This window comes from Zingiber officinale, chromosome 11A (genome assembly GCF_018446385.1).
Source record: "Zingiber officinale cultivar Zhangliang chromosome 11A, Zo_v1.1, whole genome shotgun sequence".
Taxonomy (NCBI): Eukaryota; Viridiplantae; Streptophyta; class Magnoliopsida; order Zingiberales; family Zingiberaceae; genus Zingiber; species Zingiber officinale.
This window is the reverse complement of record NC_056006.1, coordinates 41,846,019-41,869,809: the sequence shown is the minus strand read 5'-3', so window position 1 is coordinate 41,869,809 and position 23,791 is coordinate 41,846,019. Positions and strand designations below refer to the sequence as shown.

The 23,791-nt window shown below is 36.1% G+C and overlaps 1 protein-coding gene across 1 annotated transcript in view; it reads right to left on the bottom strand.

Moving 5' to 3' along the window:
* LOC122031067 (mitochondrial Rho GTPase 1-like) overlaps positions 1-22,941 on the bottom strand; it is a 29,603-nt gene extending 6,662 nt beyond the window's left edge. The window contains exons 1-11 of the mRNA XM_042590125.1: positions 22,574-22,941; positions 22,360-22,492; positions 22,119-22,268; positions 20,992-21,168; positions 20,610-20,861; positions 19,764-19,832; positions 18,902-18,957; positions 8,499-8,580; positions 1,517-1,728; positions 1,270-1,339; positions 321-433 (exon numbers count right to left, since the gene is read on the bottom strand). Of these exons, the coding sequence (XP_042446059.1) occupies positions 321-433; positions 1,270-1,339; positions 1,517-1,728; positions 8,499-8,580; positions 18,902-18,957; positions 19,764-19,832; positions 20,610-20,861; positions 20,992-21,168; positions 22,119-22,268; positions 22,360-22,492; positions 22,574-22,800 (1,541 nt within the window). The 5' untranslated portion in view covers positions 22,801-22,941. The remainder of the gene's footprint in view (positions 1-320; positions 434-1,269; positions 1,340-1,516; positions 1,729-8,498; positions 8,581-18,901; positions 18,958-19,763; positions 19,833-20,609; positions 20,862-20,991; positions 21,169-22,118; positions 22,269-22,359; positions 22,493-22,573) is intronic.
* Between the last annotated feature and the right edge of the window lie 850 nt (positions 22,942-23,791).

The window sequence follows — 23,791 nt, the reverse complement described above, 5'->3', positions numbered from 1 at the left end:
TGAGGTCAATTGGATTGATTTCCAATTGATTCAACAAAAAATGCCAGTATCAATACATGGTTTATCTAAACGAACATATATTTAGTTATCTTAGCTAGAACAAGTCTTACACACCAACTATTGGGGTCAGCTACTTGGACCCTATCTCTCCATTGAACAAGACTATGCGGTCTTATTAGTTAGATGCACAATAAGAAAAGAGTGGTATGCTTTCTGTTTCAATATTAATTAAATTACACAAATAAAAGACATACAAAACACAATAAAATTTAATGATTAATGAGTTCATTAATCATACAGCTATAGCTAGAGCATAGTACCTGTCATAGATGAATACAGCTATATCACATGCTGCCAAAGACTCCTTGTTGGAAAGCAGGTTTTTAACTTCCTGTTCAGGAATCTCGCGCATTACAAGTATCTTTTTAGTACCCTACAAAACAACAGATACAGAATTAGGAATGCAAATAAAAAAGGGAGAAATAAGTCCATGTGCAGGTTATCTAGTCCTGGATTATGGAAAGATTATGAAAGTAAATCTTCAAGCATATGTATTGGTGATTAAAAAGAAACGAGACTGGTACAACTCATGCTGTGAGAAGACAAGAGCTAGCAGAAAAAAGATGAGGAAGGGCAAAGAAAATGGGGCTTTAAAAGGATATGAAATTTAACAATTTTGAGTTCTCCCACAGCTCCATTCCCTCGAGGATCCACTTATTTAACAAGTTTCGAACTAGAGGCAACTTAGGCAACATGTGTAGCTGTTTTAACTAAGTTTTTAATTAATGTAAATGAGGTAAAATGTGGGGGGAAAAAATCAATTCAAGGCTTAATTTGGATTGCATTGAGAATATTAAATCAAGTGAGGTGTGGGCTCAATTTGATGGGTGACAGCTTGAACTAGGTTCAAATCATAGTCAAATTGATCAAATTAGTGTGCACCATCATTAAGATGAACAAGCCTTCTCTACCTGTTACCCCTCTTACTTTAAAAGATGTTAACTTTTCAAAATATACAATCTATTGGTTATTTGAACATGTGAATATCATCTCAAGCTGATTTCTCTTATTGTATACCATCTATTAGAGTTACCTCTAATAAAGTATACATAGTTTTTTTTTGTCTTTTCCCACATAGATCCACCTTAGCATTCACATCTTTGCTACAGTATTGATCACTAGAAATTAGCCAAATTCTGTAGAAAAAATAATGATGCACCAAAAGAAAGTAACAAAACAAATGGCGCTTCTTTGTTCAGCTGCACTTACATTGTGAAGATCAACAACATTTGTAGCAAAACGATAAGATGTTGTAGGAGTATACTTGTCAGAGAATGTCCTGCATGACAAAGGATGAAATAAAGATATAATCCCTAAGAAGTCATGTTAAAAGATAACAAACTTTGTGAGCAGTTATCATGCACCTGTGAACAATATGAGACAGCAAGACAGATTAATTGATCAACTTATTGCAAAAATAAATATATATATATATAAAAAAAAAGTAAAGGCTCACCTTCCAATAAAGGAATTTAGCAATGTGGTTTTCCCTGCATTTTTAGGACCAAAGACAAAGCATTGAAAAACATTTCTCTGTGTGCGTTGCTTTTTTCGATCCAAACGCCTTTTTCTTGTTACATGAAATACTGAAGCAGGATCACCAGTATATCCAATGTAAATCAGGTTAGCTAAACTAGCCTTTGGATCTTGAAGTGTCATAAGAGCCCACTGTGACAGATAGGATATGTTGGTCAATAATAACGAAGCACAACCAAAAGTGATGCATCAGGGAATTTTTATAAACTTAAAAAAAAATAAAAAAATAAAAAAAAACCAAGATAAAGAATGAATATGCTAACCAAAAGGTCACATTTAGTATATGTAAAAAGGAATTCTTGCACAAGGAAAATTCCAAGAAGTTATAATGAGATTTATTAACTTCAATCTGAATGCAAAAAATTGTAATGATTAACATTATTGTAAAGGAACTTCAGATAAATAGTGTAGGCCAAGGTGAAGTTTAGAGCATTCAACGAGTTAGTGAACCTGTAAAAGTACAAAAACACAAGTGAAGAAAGTGAGATAGGAAATTCAAAATCTTGAAATCAAAAGATAACAAATAGACAAATCACCAAATAAATCCACTATAAACTTGTACTCCATATATTCTTTATAGTTCATGCACTAGTGATCCACTAGATATTAAACCAACCAGGCTGTCATTTTATACTTTGGAATCTGGTATATACTGATATAATGCAGACAGAGACTGACTGGACCAGTTATCTAATCATTGCATATATGTTTGAAGTGGGATTGGTTGCACCTAGGGAGAAAAATTCCATAAAAGCAAAATGGCTTCCCATATGTAAGAAAAGGGGCCGGATCTTCTGGTCCGCAATTTGCGGACCAAGAGATGGTCCACTGTATAAGGACCATTGATTTGGATGGAGTCCACCTTTAAATTGGTAGGGTCCATCTAAATCAACGATCTATAATAATGGACCATCCCCTGGTCCGCAAATTGCGGACCAGAGGATCTGCTCTCGTAAGAAAAGACCTCCAATGAACAAGGCCAATTGACTACACAAACACTAATGGATCACTGACTTATTGCTTGCCATCCGGACTCCAGTGGGTCAATGAATCAGTGGTGAAGCACAAACACGCCAAAAAATAAATTGACAAGGCACCAGGCTAATCAGCCTATTGATATAGCACCAACACACAACAATAACCACCAAGCCTTTTCCCACTAGGTGGGGTAGGCTAACCACTCAAAACTTATGAAAAGAGAAAAAAAAAGATAGAATGAAAGCTAATTCAATTACGTGGGATCCTGTGCTTACCCAATTCTTTGTAAAATAACTGACCTAACATATCCCAGAAAATATATAATGAACTTTCCAAGAAAATTCAAAAATTTAAAACTCTTTAAAAAAAGTAAAAAAATGCAGAACAAACCCAAAATTGCAAACTGATTTCCCCTCGAATCCCCATGGCAATATCTTGTCTTGAAAGAAAAATAAGATTCCAGCAACAATGTTGCTGAGGGTGACACCTGATGTGTATGTTTCATATATAATTTTTGATATTGTTTTGCATGCATTTTATTCATCACATGAGCATATTTTCATCTCTTTCGCATTGTTTTCACTATTTTAGTTTGGAGAACTACTCTTTGCACTTTTGGATTGAAAGGACGCTAATTCAAAGATCAATTGGAGTTAAAAAGCCTTTAAACGAGAGTCCACAACAAGGAACATGGAACATGCTTTGGCCGTGTCCCATGACATGAGTGTTCCTCTAGCCGAAGTTAGACGCAAAATAGAGCAACCACGGAATTTGTAGAGTTTGACAGGGGCTGGTCGTGCCCACAAGCACAGTGGTGCTCCCTCCTACCGAAGAACCAGTTTGGTCAGCCTCCGACACGCCTAGCTATGTCGATTGGCTCATCGATCTAGCCTCCGATACACCCAGGCCGTGCCGACTGGCATGACCATGTTAAGTCGATTTTGGAAAGCCATGACCAATTTGAAATACTTTAGAGGCTTTTGAAGCTTTAAAAAGACCAATGGGCCTCGTTTTGGGGCATCAAGGGGGTTTCCTTGTGAAAGGAACCCTAGGAGAGTATCATTTCTAAGGAGCACTTGAGATTTTATCCTCCCGAGAGCTTGGAGTTCATCCAAAGACAACTACAGACACCATGACTAAGCCTTTCTGCTCTCCTCTTTGATTTGAGTTGTAAAACACTTTTCTGCATGTCTTTTGGTTGTAACTCCATCTCCAGGGAGTAGTTCTTTTAATTCTAAGATGAGAGAATAGTCTGATGAATTGTTGACACTTGTTGCATGTTTTTATTTTTTTTTTTATCGCATGACATGTTTAATTTATGATCTGGATTTAGTATGCATACATGATTATGACACTTGCATGCATTTTCATCTCACGAGATGCGGGGAAGGACCGAGAGATGAACTCAATTCCCCGACCCCTAAAGTCCAACACTTGAGGGATTATTTACAAAAATAGTTCAAAATAGGACACTATTGGCTATCACAAAGCTTAATGGGTTTACCCTAATTCGACGTCACGAAGTAGGGGATAACACATAAAGGACTGTGGGACACTGTAACAGAAGCCTCCCTGAAAATTCGTCGCTTTAGTAAGGTTCTGAAAGTAGATACCGTGTTTGGCAGGCACACCAGTATAATTTCAAAAATCTATATCGAGTACCACGGGATAGACCACCTTCATAATTATCAAATGCAAAGTTAAAAGAGTGAAAATGTTTAGGGTGTCAACGATCATTGTGGTGAAACAGAAATCCTAAAATTGCTCCCAAAAATCGATTTTCTTCCACAAACTTTCTTTGCTTTCTTAGTTCGTTTTCTCGTTCACACGATTTCTCTCGATTTTGATTGATTTAGATAATCTGCTCCAGAAGTCTGACTAGTACTCGATTTATAGTCTTGTGAGATCGATATTTTATTACTTGACGACAACCATGCACTTATGGAAATCAACATCAACACCTAAACCTATTGGCTATAAACTTTAAAGTAGAAAATAGTAAAACATGATTGTCCTAGGAATCTTTGTATTCTCCATCAAAAGATGCACAAGAGAGAAAACTGTCTATACATCCTAGAATCCTTATTACCCCAGGTAATATATATATAAATTATAAATTATCAGAATTTTAGATTGATCGATAAGTGAAGGTCTTCTCTATGTTATGCTAATTCCACTGTGCCAGTAAAATTGCTTTGAATTACTCATCTCATTGTAGAATAAAAAATACTTCAAGATCTATTAAATGAATCTTCCTTGAGAATAATTTCCATAGAGCCATACACTAGAAAATGGTGGTGCTGAAAGAAAAATATGCGTTATCCTCTCAAGTTTTAGGATGATATCATTTTTAACGTATGTTACCTTATAAATCACATTTCTTCTCCAATTGTTTTACCCTTTGATACAATTTAATTGCACCATATGTGTATACTTGCTTTGATATGCACTATCTCATAGTGGAAATAATACTAGACAATTTCCATGTATAGAAGGAGGTATCCTTGCTACAATATACAATTGTCTCCACAAATCCAAATTTATTTGAATTTATTCTTTATTTTCTAACAAACCATCTATTTTCAAGTTTGTCCTGAAGGATTTATCTATTTTATCACTATTATCTATTCCTAAACCACCTTCTCTTACAAGGACACAATTTCATCAAAGTGCTAAATAGAGGATGAAGAGTCAGGCAAGTCATAAATAGTCCTTCAAACTACGTCTTATCCCAACACCACCTATTGTTCAGATCCTATCTCAGGCCTTGACTTTCCCATTGCTTTAACGATACTCATAAGTTTAACACCTTACATGCCCTTTCCTAATACATTTCTTAGGCTTCATTGGCTTCTAGTATTCTACTTGTCTTTCCATGTTATATTCATTTAGAATTCTCCAAACTAACTTAAAGGTTCTTTCAGATTAAAGGTATAGATAACCAATTGGAAAGATAGCAGATTATAATGGTACATGGGAAACTTGTTCTTCTTCCTTTGGCCAACTATTTTGGGTTGCAAATGACTGTTTTTCATTAAAACATTCTCTGACTGCTCCATTGACAAACTTAAAACTAGATTAGTGGCAAAATGATTGTTCTGGCCTAAACACCGTAGATGGTCAAACCACCCGTCAACGAATTGGGTAAACTGTACAACTCTTGAGGGATGTCGGCAAGGGACAGGAACGGACAGGCTCACAAAGAAAGAGGTTCGAATGGTGTCGAGAGGTGTCCCGATGAAGCCACTCCGAAGTCAGTGGGGTGTGCGTGAGTTGGAGGAAATAGGGAAAGGTTCGGGAGTTCAAGGGCTGGTATGCTCATACCTACGCCCGCAAGAGCGGGCGATCTTTCAAAGAGTCATTGAGATCCATGTTCTCCTCAATGTGCGGCCCGATTACCCACACTTCAAGGGAGGTGGACACATCGCCCCATGATCTTCGATGTTCTTGCTAGCGATGGATAAGGAGCCACGTGATCTTATGGTCTCTATGTTCCCTGCATTTCCAATAGACCACATCGAGAGAGAGGGGGTTGTCGACTCACAGGAGACCTTGAGTCGAGCTAGCCACTTACAGGAGATCTCAGGTCGAGTCGAGAGATCGGCATCATTCATCTGAGCTAAGGAGTCGGTAATGTAAGGTCAAGCTTAACAGTCAATGATGTATGGCCCAAGGTCGGGAGACCAAGCTAGAAAAGAGTGGGCAGGAGTGAGCGTGCTAAGAAGTGGCCAAGTTGAACCAGAGTGGCTGAAGGGGCAAAGGTATCTTGAGTTGAGCTAGCTCAGACAAAGGCTCCTGGGGCAAGCTGAGCAAACATCTCAGGGCTACCCAAGTTCTCTAGGAAGTCGGCACTCAAGACAAGTAGAATTGGCGTGCCTCCTTAGCTCAATGAGAGGCCTGACATTCATAGAGAAGTCCTTCCTGGCCTTCGCAGGAGGTTGGCTCTAATGCAAAGGAGTCGGTGTCAATAGAGTATCAAGTCCTAAGAGGAAAAGTCGTAGACCAACTTTCTAAGTTTGTTGCTTATAGTAAGCTAATATTTTATCTAAAGTAAAAAAGTATTTATATATGCTGAAGCAAATCTTAAGAGTATGGTATGATAAACATGGATAAATTCTTCGTAAGTTTAGTAATTAAAAGTAAATCAACTCATTCTGGATTTCAATTTTTGCATCTTAGTCTGAAACATATTATTCTTATTGTTTATGTGGATAAAATCATCATAATTGATGACAGTTTTGCAAGCAAGATTTATATTGACGCTTTCAAATGGCGGATTAAGTGAATTGAAGCACTTGGAATAGAGGATTTAGGTCTCTGTGTGTGTGAGTGAGAGAGAGAGATCATTTATTGCCCCTAGGGCGTAGCACAGACAGTGGGCGCATGGTATCTCTAGCGTAATGGTCAGGGGTCGATTCTCAGGAACTGACGACCTGAGGTTTACCCCGCCATGCGCCTATGGCCTGTGTACCTGCATGAACCTCCCTCCATATCCGTGGGGCCGGCACTAGGGAGGCCGCTAAGGTAGCGGATGAAAAGAGAGAGAGAGAGAGAGAGAGAGAGACTTGGAATACATAAGAAAGCTATTATGTTCAGAGTTAAACTTATATACATACATACATTATATAGAGCACTTTTATCCTGCACGATTTACCGTGCGCGACTGAGTGGTCGGGATGCCCGGAACTGATCCGGACGACCCTGAGTGCATTCACTTTAGAGCTCGCTTCCGGAAGCCCCGACCACTCAGTTGCACACAATGAGTCGGGTAGAATAACGAAACTGTATATATATATAATCTTGATACCCTACTTGCGTGCTCACCTTGTGAGCCCCCATGTGTATTTTTTTTGGTTTTTTTTTAATTTTTTAGTTTTAATACTATAACCCAAACCGTAAACACTAAATCATAAATTCTAAACCCTAAACTCTAAAAAAAAAAGAAAAAAATATATACTTAGTGCTCACCTTGTGAGCACCATAAGGTAAATAGGGTAACATTCTTGTGTATATATATTTATATTTATATATATAAAGTTGGAGGGAAGAAGGGGAGCCTTAATGCAATGGTATAGGTGTTGTCGTGTGACCTTGTGATCACAAGTTCGAGTCAAAAAACAATCTAATAAGCATACAATAGCCCCAATGTCATCTGTCCCTTCCCGGACCCACATTGGCAAAAGCTTGGTGCATCGGACTATCTTTTGTATATATAAAGTTGAAGGGAAGTACTTTAGGGATAAACCATAATAACTTCACCAATTTAACATTAATGTAGTATTTTGTTGATCCACACCACATGGCACGTAGGGTAGGCAGAAGCATCGTTTATATTTTAGTAAAATGAGGTAAGTTGTGTAAGGTTGTCATAGTAGTAAAAGTTGTAGTAATGTAAATAATCATCAACGGCATTTAATAGGATACAACTCATACATGAACCTCACCCTCAAACATAGAAAGTTGTTTGGATGAATCAAACATCATTATACATGTCTAGTGATTCATCTAAATACGAAACTATATAATACAATAGTTTGCTCCTCTTATATAGAATAAAACAAAGGATGTGCTTAATAATCATCCAATATTGAAATAGACCACCTCTTGAAGTGACTCCTTGGTAGTCTATTGGAAACCTCATCCATCCTTTAACAATTTTCTAGGAGGCAATCTATCAGATTTCCTTTACAACTTAACCTCAGAACCCTATTCTATCTTGAAGACCATATTTTTCCCTTGTCCTTGCTAAATACATTTCAAGTTAAAGATCAATCATAATCTAAAAAGAATTGGTAATTAACCTCACTGAAACAAGGAAGCAAAGGAAGCCCAAAATGCACAGAACCATAAAATGGGGGCATACATATTAACAGTTCAGGTACAAAGCAAAAATCTTGAATGTTAAGACTACAAAATAGAAGTACCTCAGAAATGAATCCATCAAGTGACAAACCGCCTAAAACATTCTTCTCGGCAGCATCCTTGTAAGGAGATTTGGACCACGGGCTATAAAGAACACAATAGACTTAGGGCAAAACAAACCAAAAGAAGCACAAGAGAAAAGATATTGTATTTCACACCATTGAAATTATAGTTTAGCAACAAAGAGCCTACGCACTTTAACAAACTGCATTCATGTAATAAATGCAGGGACAAAATTATCAAAGAAGGGCAACTATGGATTATAAGTTTTGTCGCCATGTCATAGCTTTTGATCAGAAAAGTAATGAACGAAAAGGCTAGTGACATGCATTTCAGAACATGATTGCCTACATCTCCGATTTGGTCTACTTGCTTCAAACCATTACATTGTTGGAAAATGATTGGCTAAAATTTCAACACGTGCTACTGGCTTCAAACCATTACATTGTTGGAAAATGATGGGTTAAAATTTCACTACGTGCAGTAATCAATGTCTGAGAGTCCAGGCTACAATTGCGGCAAAACTTTTAAAAACTAAACTGAGGAACATAATGGAATATATATTTTTATAGGTGAATCAACCACACTAAAAAAAACACCAAGCAAGGAAATCCAAAATTAGAAAAATACTAGTATGAGGGAAAAAGGAAGAGATAAGGTGAAAGAAGTGGAAATAATAGAATACATAGATATATAAAGAGAGCTAATATTTTTAAAAAAGTGGGAGAGGACTTTCACTCCAGGAATAAAATCTCAAGTCGTGCCATCCGAAACGGACAGTTTTTACTAATCCAAAACGGGAACAGCACCGATACAGAACACGCAACAATTTCATGTGCACGCGGGCAACAAAAGGAAGAAGGAAAAAGAAATCAATTTTGGGATGAAGATCACTTGGAAGCATAGGTGAAAGATTAGCTCGGCGAGCTCGGTGAAGGCAAGACAAGAAAAAATCGTGAGAGGGAGGAGACAGAAGAACCACGAGGCGTGAGGGGAAGAAGGCGGAATTGGGGGAATACGAAAGAAAAAGAGAATAAGTAAGATTTTATTAAAAGTTTGAATTAAAACTGTAAAATTATATATATAATTTATCATTCTTAATTAATTATTATATAAATTATAAAAATATAAATTAATAATTAATTAAATAAACGGTTGATTAATTAATATAATTATAATATATAATTTAAAATTTTATTATTTTATTTAAAATATAAAAAATAGTTAATTTATATAATATATAGTTATATAATTTTAAAAAAAATTAAAATCAAACTTTAAATTATTTTTATAAATTATAAATAGATTTAAATTTTCTAAAAATATTTAAAATAATTTTAAAAATTTATAAAAAATCTAAAAAATTAAAAATATATCAATTTTTTAAATAAATTTGATTTTAAAATGCAATATAAACTATATATATATATATATACTATAATAATTAATATATATTATTTAGAATATTTATAAACTATAATTATATAAACATATATTATATAAATTAACAATTAAAAAAATATAATTTATATAATTATTATATATAAATTAGGATTAATTTATATAATTATTATGGATAATAAATTTTTTATTTTAGAATCACTTTCAGATTTGGAACCATATATTAAGATATTTACCTCTCTACTTTTAGATATTTTTGCTTCCTAAGCATATGAAATACATATTTTTGTTGCTATAAGTATCTATTCTTTATGCCTAGAAAATACTTTAGATTACCTATCCTTTATGTTGGAAGTTTTGAAAAAGATATTCTATCAAATTACATAAAATTAATATATAATTTATTTTTAAATTATATTTAATACATATTTATCTAATAATTATTTTATGATATATATATGGGCACGGCATCATATGGTACTAAAACTGTATCGTTTTAGTCTGGGACCGAAACTTCAACACATGTCGAGATTTTAAAACTTTCTTTCACTTGCTCGTTTATGAATTTATTTGGCAAATTTCCCAAACCACACACGGAGTTTGGGTATTCTTAAATAGCACACAACAATTCAGGATACTAAAAGCATGCTCCTTAAAACCAAAATGTCCTAAATACACCATGTTTGGCACACAAATACCTCCCTTTTAAATCAATCCAAACTAGAATAGTTAAAAAATATCTTATTTCCACCGGTGTTAAACTAAAAGTATGCATAACATAATATCATGGATTGAAATGTCGTTCTGTGTCGGACAACACGGACGGTTTTTACCGTTCCGTCGCCCGACCGAAACCGGCATCTTAAGATTCCCCGTCTTAATGCATTGCAGGATGCCTCCGACGGAGCCGGAAGCGACGCCAGAAGTGTCGCCGAAGGGGTCGGAAGCATCGTCGGGGGGCAAGAAGCGTCGCTGGAGGCACCGAAAGGGTCTCGCGATGCCGGAAGGTCAATCTTGACCTGCTGGAACTTCTTCACTAAGTATCCGATCAATCTTTTGACCCACTTGAACTTATCTCCTCGTGCCAAGTGTCTGGTCAATCCTTTGACCCACTTGAATTTTTCTCCTCGTGTCAAATGTCCGATCAATCCTTTGACCCACTTGAATTTTTCTCCTCGTGTCAAATGTCCGATCAATCCTTTGATCCACTTGGACTTTTCTCCTGATGCCAAGTGTTCGATCAATGCTTTGACCTACTTGGATTTCCAAACACCAAGTGTCCAATCAACATTGACCCACCAAGATTTTTTCATATCTAACTTCATTCACCAGGACTTTTCACCACCTGACTTAATTCACCAGGATTTCCCTTTACCTAGCTTCACTCACTATGGCTTTTCACATGGCTTCACTCACTAGAATTTCTCATCACTTAACTTCACTCACTAGGACTTTCATCAACTAACTTCACTCAGTAGGACTTTTTACTTGACATTACTCGTCAGAACTTTTTATCACCTAGCTTCACTCACTAGGATTTCCATCTGCCTAACTTCATATACTAGGGCTTTTCACCTGATTTCACTCACCAGGACTATTCATCACCAAATGTCCGATCAACACTGACCCACTTGAATTTTTATCTTCTGTCAACCTTCCCATTGAATTTACCCTTGCCTAACTTCCAGTTAGAACTTCTCAGTCAAGTATCCGGTCAACCTTGACCTACTTAACTCTTCTTCACATCAAATTGGTCAAACCTTGACTAGAAGGAAATTACACCAACAATCTCCCCCTTTTTGATGACAATACGTTTAAATTAGACTAATCTCATAACCTCAACTTCTTTTTCATGTCAAAGCATGAATGAGAGTTGCCTACATTCTCCCCCTTAACATAAGGGTTTCACAATCTCCCCATGTGAATATGGAGAATATCCTAACTTAAACCCTACATTCTCCTCTTTTTGCACACATCAAAAACTCTTCTCCTTAAGAGTCATCTCATGTTGTTCACAACCTCACTTATTGTTCACAAAACCACAATAAAGGTTTCATACTCATCCTAGAGAATTCATAATAATGAAAGTTTCCAACCTTCAATTATTTCGTTGTTTAAAAAAAATCATTCATGTTTTTAAGGAATAGCTCCCCCTCAAAACATGCTCTAAACTTCTATCATTGCACCAACAATGACTTGAAGTTTCTAAACCTTTAACAAACCCAAAATATAAAATTTTGAGGTTCAAAAATTAACTTTAAAACTAAATATCATCCTAAACTCCAACTTAGGTGGCGTTTGGTTTAAGAAGAATGGATTCATTCCCAAATCTTATATTTGGTTGATGGGAATAAAATTAAAACCTTCGAATGAAACCAAAAAATTTGGATATTGATAAAACATACCTCCTCTGGGTTTTGATGGGAATGGGAATGAGAGTTAAGTTTTGGACGAAAATACCCTTAATATATTTGTTCAATCTTTCTTTCATATCACTTTCTCTTTGTGCTCTCTCTTATCGTTCTTTCTCTCTTCCAATTCTATCACCATACTTTCTCTCTCATCATAATTTCTCTCTCCTCAATCTCTCCTATCATGTACTCTCTCTCCTCATTGTCCCCTCAGGACGGTCTAGTGACTAGCGCATGAAGTGTTGCCACCATGAGGTCTGAGATTCAAATCTCGGCAAAGTCGAGGTAAATGTCTCTCTTATATGTTAGTCATTATTCCAAAGGCTAGTAGTCACCCGTGATTTACCTCCTCCATGTTGGCCCTGAGATGGGTTGACGGGGGCGTTGGGGGCGAGCATATTCGCCTTTTGTCACCATACACTCTCTCTCCTCATTTTCTCTTATTATACTTTCTCTCTCTTTATTTTCTCCTATTAGACTTTCTCTCTCCTCATCCTCTCTTACCATGTTTTCTCTCACATCACACTCTTTTCTCATTTTTTTCTCATCACACTTTCTCTCTTATCATATTTTCTCTCTCCTCATTCTCTCTCATTACACATTCACTCTCTTTTCATTTTCTCTCATCACTCTTTCTCTCTCTTCATTCTCTCTCATAACACTTTCTCTCTCCTCATCCCCTCTCGCCATGCTTTCTCTTCCATCACACTCTCTTTTTCTTCATTTTTTCTCATCATACTCTCTCTCATCATAGTTTCTCTTTCTTCAATCTCTCCCATCACACACTCTCTCCTCATTTTCTCTCATCACATTTTCTCTCTTCATTCTCTCTCATCACATTTTCTCTCCTCATCCTCTCTCATTATGCTCTTCCATCACACTCTCTTTCCTCGTTTTCTCTCATCACACTTTCCCTCTTTTCATTCTTTCCAATCACATTTTCTCTTTCATCATCATTCTCTCTCATCATATTTTCTCTCACATACAACTTTCTCTCATATTTAATTTTTTCTCTTATTTTCCTCTAAGCGTAAAAAAGGAAATTTGGTTTATTCCGATAGAAAATATTCAATTAACCAAATATTATTTTTAAAAGTGATATTTATGCTCATACTCATTCTCGTTCCATAATCCTATGATTCTCATTCTCATTTTGATTCCTAGGAAAGAACCAAACGTCACTTTAATCTTCTTTAATCATTTCTTTCTTGTTTCAACCAAAAAAAAAACTACCATTAAATGCTTACCTAAGCACTTCCTATGGTTAGGAATAGTTATCACGACTAAACATGGCTTAATGAACTGAAATCAGACTATTTAAACCAAAATCAGCATTCTTAATCGATTGGTATCAGCTACCAGTGGATTACAGCCTCTCTTAATCGATTAAAGTTGGGATTTAATCGATTATCGAGTGTTAATCGATTGCTCTAATCGATTAAGACCTTTAATCGATTATATTGATCAATTCTGTGAGACATTGTGCTCACATAAATTTACCTTAATCGATTGACCTAATCGATTAAGGTGTGGTAATCGATTGTCCCAATCGATTATCATAATTGAATTTCTAATTTCAATTTTGACAAAATTCAGAAATGCATAAATAATTTTATAAAATTTCAAAAATCATGAAAATTCGTGTAGATATTAATTATATCGTATACTATCATGGAAAAATAGTTTTTTAAGAAAATACATCTCATTTTCAAAGATTGGCACAAAGTTGGAAACTCTTGAAAATTCAATATTTCTTCCAAGTTTGTATCTAACTTTCCAATAGTGATTACTATCAACAAATAGTTTTCACCAAGATTTTCCAAAATATTTTTTAAATCATTTTCAAAATCAAATTTCCAACCACGATTTTTGAGCTAAATGTACATAACTTGTACATTTACTTTCCCTATGATTGGATAACATAATATAATCTGTGTTTTGATGAAATTAAAACTCAAAAAGATACACTAAATCAACATCTTGAGTTATGATAATCCTCCTAACATCTCACTTGTATTTAATGTGCACCAAAATACATACAAGCTAACCTATAGTCCTTGTAAGATGTAAATTTTGATTTTGCCCTAAACTAAGGAGTCGTGAATTTCTATATAGGCATTTTAAAAATTGATAATCCACCTAGGATATCACTTGTTGATTAATGTCATTGTCCTTTACAAGAAATTAAAAGAATGCATGATGATTTATGATATACATCAAGGATGAGTTAATTTTCAAAAGAAAATAAACTATAGTTATATGATTCATATATGACATAACATGGTATTTTTATTTTTAATAACAAGTATGAATGCAAATTTATGATATCATGACATATGATTGGCAAACAATCATGGCAATTTAGCATAAAGAAAATACCTAGATTATCTATCTAAGTGTTCTATCCTTAAACCATTTCCTAAGTTGTCCTTTCTTCTAAGAAAATGTCAAAATCCCAACTTGACAATTTTTTTTTTTTGATTCTTTCCTAATTGTGTCAATTTTAATAAATCTAAATTTTCAAATTTTTGCACATTTTACTCTTCCAAAAGAGTAAACATTTAAACCTACATTTTCGAAGGTTAACAAAACTTTGAAAATGTCTCCATGTGTTAACTTCACCAAGATTGGGTTAACTACCCTTCAAATTAGAATTGACACTCTAAATCCATCTAAGGTGCAGAGAACACACTCTTCAAAACTCAAAACCTATTGGTACTCTTGGATGTGCTAGGTAACTCTCCTAATTACCTTCTTAATGACCTTTCTAGGCTTCTTAGAAACCTTGGTCATACTAAATTCCTCTAGGTCAACTCTAAGGATAACTTTCCTTGTGACCTTCTTAGTGACCTTTTTATGCTTCTTAGAAGCCTTAATCACGTTGGTCTTTTCAAGGTTAATTTTAAAGATAGCCTCTTTTGAAATTCTAGCTTGACCCCTAGACCTAGAGTTGGTTCCATAACTATATGGAACCCTATGATATGAAGTCACATTCTTCTTAGCTTTAGATCTATATCTCAAACCTCTCTATCATTGGACAGTTCTTGTCTATCTATTCCTAGGTTTTGTCCAGTTGACCACTTTAAGATATTTTCCATTCTTTTAAGGGTCTTTTCTAATTTATCAAATCTTGACCTCAAGACTTAATTTTCCTTCTCTTGCAAAAAGCAAGGTAAGGCTGTGTACAATGAATCCTTCCCCGGGACCCCGCATAGTGGGAGCTTCGTGCACCGGGCTGCCCTTTAAATCCTTAGAATTGGGTGTCTCGTTAACCCTTTAGACATTTTTATTTCTAAACATATATCTAAAATTCTTAAAATTTTTGCCTAGATCATTTTCTACCTTCCTATCCTTAGGTAAGGTGGTTCTAGCATAATATGCTACATGTTTTTCTTTAATCCTATCATGCTTCCTATTTTCATGATAAATAGTATTAAAATAATATAAATTATTCCTATCATGTTTTTTATCATAACTTAAAGGAATTGTATCAATAAAAGATACCTTGGGTTTGCTTTTAAGAGCTCCCCATGACTTGTGCTTCCTTCCTGGTTCTTGGTTCTTAGTTCTTGGTTGGATTCCTCCTCCTTTTGATATTGGTTTTGATAATGTCCCTTTCGCTTGCAAGAAAAGCATATAATATTTTTCTTACCTTTTCGTACCACGGGGCCAACTTCTTTTAGCTTCTCTTGCCCTTGAATGTCATTTAACCCTCTTCTTGATTAACTTTGAACATTTATTCTTGTAATGCCTTTTTCCTTACACTCAAAACAAATAATGTGATCTTTATTATTACAAATTGAAATTGTTATACCTTCAACTTGTAGAGATGGCACATGATCCTCCATTTGATTCGGATGTAAAGACTTCTTCTTGATTTGGCATTGATGATCCATGCTCCCCCTCAATCCTTGAGATGGATGTTTCTTCCTCTTCACCCTCTGATGTTGAGCATCTCTCAACCTCCGAATCCTCATGTACATGAAACAAAGAGTATGCTCCTTCTTTGCCTTTATCGTTGCACTCCATTGAGGATGAATCTTCATGGAGCTTCACCATATTATTCCAAAGCTCCTTTGCATCGTGATAGTCTCCAATTTGGCTCAAAATGTTGCTCGACAATAGATTGACCAACAATTTGGTCACTTTATCATTGGCCTCGCATCTTCAAATTTTCTCTTCACTCCAATTACTTCTCTTGATGAGCTTGCCTTTTGAATCCTTTAGAGCTTCAAAGTCTTTCATTAGAGCAAACCATTACTCTATATCTCTATCTCTATCATCAAGAAATTTTCGATCCTTGATTTCCAAAGATCGAAGCTTATCATTGTGAATGGTGGAGGCACCCTTGTGTCAAATCCGAGTCCATCTCGGAAATCTATTTTGAAGTTTGAGCTCCTCTTGATGAAATATTTGACTTGTTGAAATTTTGGTTTCAACATCTTCTTTCTCTAGCTCGTTGCCCTTCCGGTGATGAGTCCAATGAAGAGTCACCTCGCTCTGATACCACTTAGTGGGACACTACGAAACTAGAGGGAGGCAAATAGCTCGCTTGCTTCGAAGATGATGATTTACAGCGAAATAATCGAAGCTAAGCTCCTCCAATGTTAACAAATAAGATTTACTTGGCATCCACCTTAAATGAGGTGACTAATCTAAGGATTCACGCACACCTCTACACTATGAAAACACTCCTTGGAAATAATCATGAGGCGAAGAATCCTCGTACAAGCTCAAGAACAAAAATACAACAAGGAAACAAATACAAATATAAATTGAAACACAACTTAGCACTTTAAAACTTGATTTGCTTAAGCTCTTCTTACTTTAGAATGTCTCTTGAAGGTGGGAAATGCAACAACACTTGTCTCCCCAAATCTCAAGAACTGGAGTCGAACGTTCTGGGTGCAACGGTCACGAAAAACCCTTTTCTAGGGTTATCGTTGGAGCCTTAATCGCTTAAGCTTTTCCCTTAAGCAATGTCACCTCTACAATCCACTTAGAACGACTAGATTTTCACGCTTAATCGATTACCCTAATCGATTAAGCCTTCCTAATCGATTAACCTAGTCGATTAGAAAGCTTTCTGTTTGCACAATAATTAGCAGTAAGCGATTAAACATCCTTGCTTAATCACTTACCGTAGCTTCTATTTCCACAATGAAATGGCTTAAGCGATTAGGGTAATTGCTTAAGCTATGGTAATCAATTAGCTTAATCGATTACCAAACCCTAACTTCTAATCCTAAGTCTAAGGTTCCTTTACCTAACATCCGGTCAACCGTGACCTGTTAGGACTCCTTGCCAAACATCCACTCAACCTTGATCTGCTAAGACTTCTTCACCAAGTATTAGGTTAATTCTTTGACCAACTTGGACTTTTCTCCGTGTTTCAAGTGCCCGGTCAATCATTTGACCCACTTAGACTTTTCTCCTTGTGCCAAGTGTTTGATCAATTCTTTGACCCATTTGGACTTCCAAACACCAGGTGTCCGGTCAACCTTGACCCACCTAGATTTCCTCATGTCTGATTTCACTCACCAAGGCTTTTCACCACATAACTTCACTCACCAAGATTTCCCTCTGCCTAGCTTCACGCACTATGGCTTTTTACCTGGCTTCACTCACCAAGATTACTCATCCCCTAACTTCACTCACTAGGATTTCCATCTGCCTAGTTTTACTCACAAGAGATTTTCACCTGGCTTCACTCACTAAGATTTTTCATCACGTAGCTTCACTCACTAGGATTTCCATCTACTTAGCTTAACTCACTAGGATTTTTTACCTAGATTTACTCACCAGGACTTTTTATCACCAAGTGTCCGCTCAACACTGACCCACTTGGATTTATATCGTCTGTCAACCATCCCGTTGGGCATGTCTTTACCTAACCTCTAGTTAGGACTCCCCAGTCAAGTATCTGGTCAACCTTGACCTACTTAACTCTTCTTCACATCTAACTAGTCAAAACTAGAGAAGAATTACACCAACAATCTTCCTAAATAGACAATTACACCTGCAATCTCCATATATTGCCAAACATCAAAACTCGAACATCACAACTCAAGGTTGAGTCAACTCAAGCTTAAGTTAACTCAAACTTAGTCAACCTAAGTCAATCTTGACCCAAGAGAAATTACACCAACACCCCCCCCCAACCCCGCAATCCGCCGCGACCACCCACCGTGATCCGCCGCTATCCCGTGACGATATTTTGATGATCAAAAAAAAAAACTTTTAATTAATTTAAACAATTCTCACGTGTGATATTTTAAATAGGCTTTTATAAACGTTAATTAAATTATCCCAATAAAATATATATTATAAACTATATCAACTTAAAATTCAAGTCTAATATATTCCTAAAGACGCTAACATGAATTGACCTTGTAAACTAGCTTCATTTAAGTAAGTCAACTAGATTTTAAAGCAATTATTGAGTGCTATAATGACTTTACCAGACAAAAGTTTTGTCAAGCAGATCGATGTAAAGGATAAATCAATGTGCAAAATATTTTTCTTGAATCTAAAGAGAGGAAAATCATTGTATTTCTAATGCAATATATTTGTCTATTTGTGGGATAACTTACTTTTCTGGAGCAGTTGAAAAAAGCTCATCAAGTTCAGAAGGTCGCAAAGCCCCATCCTACCAAATGATCATATACATATTTAGGTTGTATTAAGTAACCATGATGAAGTATAAGAATAAACAATTCATCATCAATCGATAAATATGACTGTGTCCCAACAATTCATAGATACACTATTCCAATTGATTTTCAATAATCTAAAAACAGCAGTCTTGAACTGTTGATAAAGAAGTAAACACTGAATTATCTCAACTTAAAAATTGAATCAAACCTAAACTGTCAGCAAGGATTTCCATTCAAGGACAATAGCTAAACACTGGAAACTGAATTATCTTAACTCGTCAGTGCTTGGTGCATGCAATTGTGAAGTTGTGTACAAGCAAGTTAACCCATATACAACTGAATCATTTTCATTGGTTTCGTGATTAAAATGCAATTGTGTTGGGCTGCATCTCATCTCAATCACATACATTTGACCAAACTATTATACATCAATATAAGTTACATGTGTTATGAAACCAATATTTTGGCAATGAACAGAACAAAAAACCCAATCAACTTCCCATTTCTGAATCAAATATACAAAACAGAGAATCTCCATATAAACAAAAGAATACTAATTTCCATAATATAAATGGAGACATTCAATCTGTTTAGTTGATGGATTAACAGGAGGGGGGAGGAAAAGAACATAAAAGCACATGAAAATTTCCCCTCATTATTCAATGCATTCTTAAGATGCCTATAAAGGAGCAATACAACAATACAAATGCAATAAACAACTAATTTATTCACCACTGTAGAATCCAAGAAATTAAATAGAACATGTCCTGATATCAGAAGAGATATAATGATTCCATACACTGTCAATATCAAAAATGTGGAAGATATCCTTCAGGAAATCCAATGCTTCATCTCTCAGCTCTATGGTCTGCAAAATAATAATAATAATAATAATAATAATAAAAGTCACTTAAAATGTAATGCATATTCTACCAGGATAAATTCGAACTGAAAATTACCATTTCACAATTTTGAAGAGAAATCATCAAATTATATCTATGAACCAATATTTGACTCAAAATAAGCACCAAGCAGTTGGTTATAAAGATGATGAAAGAAAAATTTTTGTTAATAGCGGAAGGAATGAACAATGGAGTAGACAGAGGAGATCCTAGATGGCTATATCAAGTAAAAATAGAAGCATTGGTGCAAAAGGTGATATCGCTCACCCCAAGCGCCCAGTATCGCCAATCCCATAGTAAGGTAAATCACAGGGGACATTTTGCCCTAACACAACGGCCCTTTGCATGGGAAGGTCAAGCACCTAACGAGGTATTTTGCATCCACTAGGAATTGACCCCAAGGAAAAATAGAAGCATGCTAAGATTAAAGTTGGAATTGCAATTTAGAGTGCAAACATAAAACTTGGGATACCTAATGCCACTGATGGGTTCTCTTGAACACTACTCAGTACCATATTGATACACGTGCTCCATACTAATCTGATTGAGCACTGAAAGAGGAACCCAATCAAGATTACAAGCCTAGCATGGAACAACTAACAAATTTGAAGTTGAAACTTTTCCAAACAATTTTTTACCCTCGCATCTAACTAGGAAAATTAAACAGTGAATACCCACAGGAGCCATTTTAAAACAATCTTGGAACAAATAAAGCAATGAACAGTGATAAAAATAAAGAGCACCTGATCAGAAGCAAGTTTGAATGTTGTTGGTAGGAGTTCATCTTTGAGTTTAAGATCATTATCATAACCGAACTTCCTCAGGACCGACCAAGTTGTTTCTAGGCGGCCCCTTTCTATGAAAAGAGCATGTAAAAAAAGAAACCCAGTCAATGTTAGCCCACGGTCATTAACTCCTTCAGGTATCTTCTCTTGGACAACCCTCTTAACCCCCACAATTTCGGATGGCTGGAGAGGAGCATTAAAACATCTAACCTGAAAGCTTTTAACACACAATTAATATGATTTATCAAATAAATTACTAATAACAAACCCTGTTCTAAAATTCATTTAATGAACTTAATCTAGTGCAAGAAAAAACAACATAGGTAAAACATAGAATAACCTGGAAGTTATTCAATTCAGCATCACTTAGTGCACCATCTCTATCATTGTCACACAAGATGAAGATTCTTTTCAAGGCCCTTGTACATCGGGGCTTCAATGATTGTGTCTCCTGATCAAAAAGTGGAGCAGTTGGATGAAGAACTGCTTTCTGAGCATAATAAAAGACTTCTTGGACCTGAAGCAAAAGAATATTCCCAGACAAAATATGATTATACGATAAAATCAAAAAATGATTAATAAATCAAGGCAGTTGACATAAACTACGAAAGAGAGCTGATAGTTTATGGCATGGCATATAATGTTCCAAAAATTGTATTTACAACTGCTTGTGTAAGCATAGTATGTAATAGGATTGAAGCGGTAGACGTACAACCTTCACGTACAAAGTCCACAAAAGATATGGCTGTACAGCTTCCACATAAGATATGTCAATGAACTTTGCACAAGCATTATGCACGAATATTTGGTTGTAGACCTATAATCTAATTCCACCTAATAAGGTTGATCATAAGAAATTGACATACATGTTCAAGGATCTCATGTGATTCACTAAGCTTCCACAATGATAATAAGAAATTAAGACATACCTGTTTTCTAATTTTGTATTATGTATGTTCCTAAAATAATTGAATTATAGTTTCTAAAATAATTGAATAATAGTTGCATGATTTTGAGCACCAAGAACAGTTGCAATTACATTTGTAGGCATTCTCCATTGGTATATGTGGCATGTTACATCGCCTAGTGCATTGGACAAGTCCTCCAACACTGGATTTTACTAGCACCGATCAAAGAGTTAGACATCCACTTTCAAGTTTCGTAAGCTAATATATGGTGGTCAACTCATCAGATGAAGCAGAAGTAATGTGTTCTCTAGTGAGATGCTACAAGAATACCAAAGCATCGATTACATATTTGCACAAACAAGAGCACTAAGTTGCATGAGAATAGTAAGAAGGGATGATGTAAGAACTCCTAGCAAATCAACAAACTATGCAGAGCCTTGCCATTGTCTATCTCAACCATCAATTAACTGATTTAACCGAGCCTTATGTCCTATCCTGATAATATAAATACTAGCCAGATGTACCGAAGAAACAACTAAAATATACAACCAACTCAAACCTGAATCTGTCTGAGGGCAGAACACTCTATGCATGTCTCGATCTCCCGGAATTGTTGCATGATTGGAGCCATAACCTGGTCCAGACTAACTTGTTGCGGATCATCCCGGAGGTCAAGCTTGCATCCAACCACAAGTACTGGCACCTTTACCTGCCAATCCGGTAAATCAAATAGAAGAGATGAAAACAAGACCTATTAAATGCAGAGCTAATCCGTGTGAAGAGAGGCATAATTAGAGAACCTCCAGTCGGCGGAGTTCGGGAAGCCAATAAGTGCTCAGGCGGTCTAGGGTGGAAGGTCGGTCGCAGGCATAGGTCAAAACAATGACATCGGCGGCCTTGCAATCCGCAATCAGCTTTGCTTTGTGTTCGGGTCTGGAACAGAACGGCATCTGAACGTAAGTAAAGAAGATGAAGATGAAGATGAAGAAAGGCGGTACATTTGTGGGTACATACCTGGAGGAGGTATCGATAATGGTGATGGGGACGCGATCCGGGTAGTAATCAGAAGGGAGACGAGTTGGGGGCAATACGTGGGGAACGTTCTCCGGGAAAGACTCAGTGGCAACGGCTACGATGAGACTAGACTTACCGGTGCCGGCCTCCCCCACAACAACCACCCGGACGTTCGCCTGGCCGGCGAAGTTCCCTCCACCAGCTGCTGCAACTGGATCACTGGCCATTAAAATCGATTGATTTGGCAAATACCTGCTAGAGGATTGGTGAGGGATTGACAGTCGAGAGGCGGCGCCGAGGAAGGTGTCCTAATTAATGAAGGCGTGCGAGGGCTTGGAGGCGAGGCAGAGGTTTTAGGGCTGTTTGGTATCGGTAAAAATGCCCCCTTTTTTCTTTGTTTTTTATTATTATTATTATTATTATTATTATTATTATTATTATTATTATTATTACATAAAAGCGGTAAATCAAAATAATGAAAATGAATTAATTAAAACTGAATAAATTAAATTTTTTAACTAATTAAATCGACTTAAATTTATAATAAAAATTAAATAAATTAAACTAATAAAATATCAATTAATTTACTTTTAATCAAATTAATTAATTTTTAATGTTTAACTCCATTTTAACTTCCTAAAATCAAGCAAACGCTTGAAGGAAGAGATAGGATGATGATGGTGAACAGTCAAAGAATTAATCATTGGAGAGCTCGTTATAACTGGTTCAAAAGAGTTGCTCGGGATGATTGATAACCTTTTCCTTTAATCGAATACGAGTGATTGAAAGGTTGGGAATCAAGAGGAAAGAAAAAATAACATAAGAAAAAAAAGATTAATAAAAGTAGAATGAAAATAAGGTGTATTTGGCGCTACTTATGGAGCTCACTAAAGATGCTGATGACGAGAGTTATGGATTCTCCCAAGGATGTCCCACCCAACATGACGTCCAACCTTAGTTGTCGAAGCCGTGGGGAGGGTGTCTGGCAGGAGGATCGACACGATCCTCTCATGTTCTCTTGGAGTCGTGTTCGGCCTAAGTTGTCAAAGTTGCGAAGGAGAGAGAGCATCGAGGTAGAAGCTAGGTGGAGCTGGCGGTAAGAGAATTCCTCCCACATCCTCTTGGTGCCGACGTCCAGCCTAGATTGTTGAAGTCGCGAAGGGTGAAGGGCGCCAAGTGTGTCGAGCAAAAGAAGCCATGTGAGGAGCAATTGAGCGA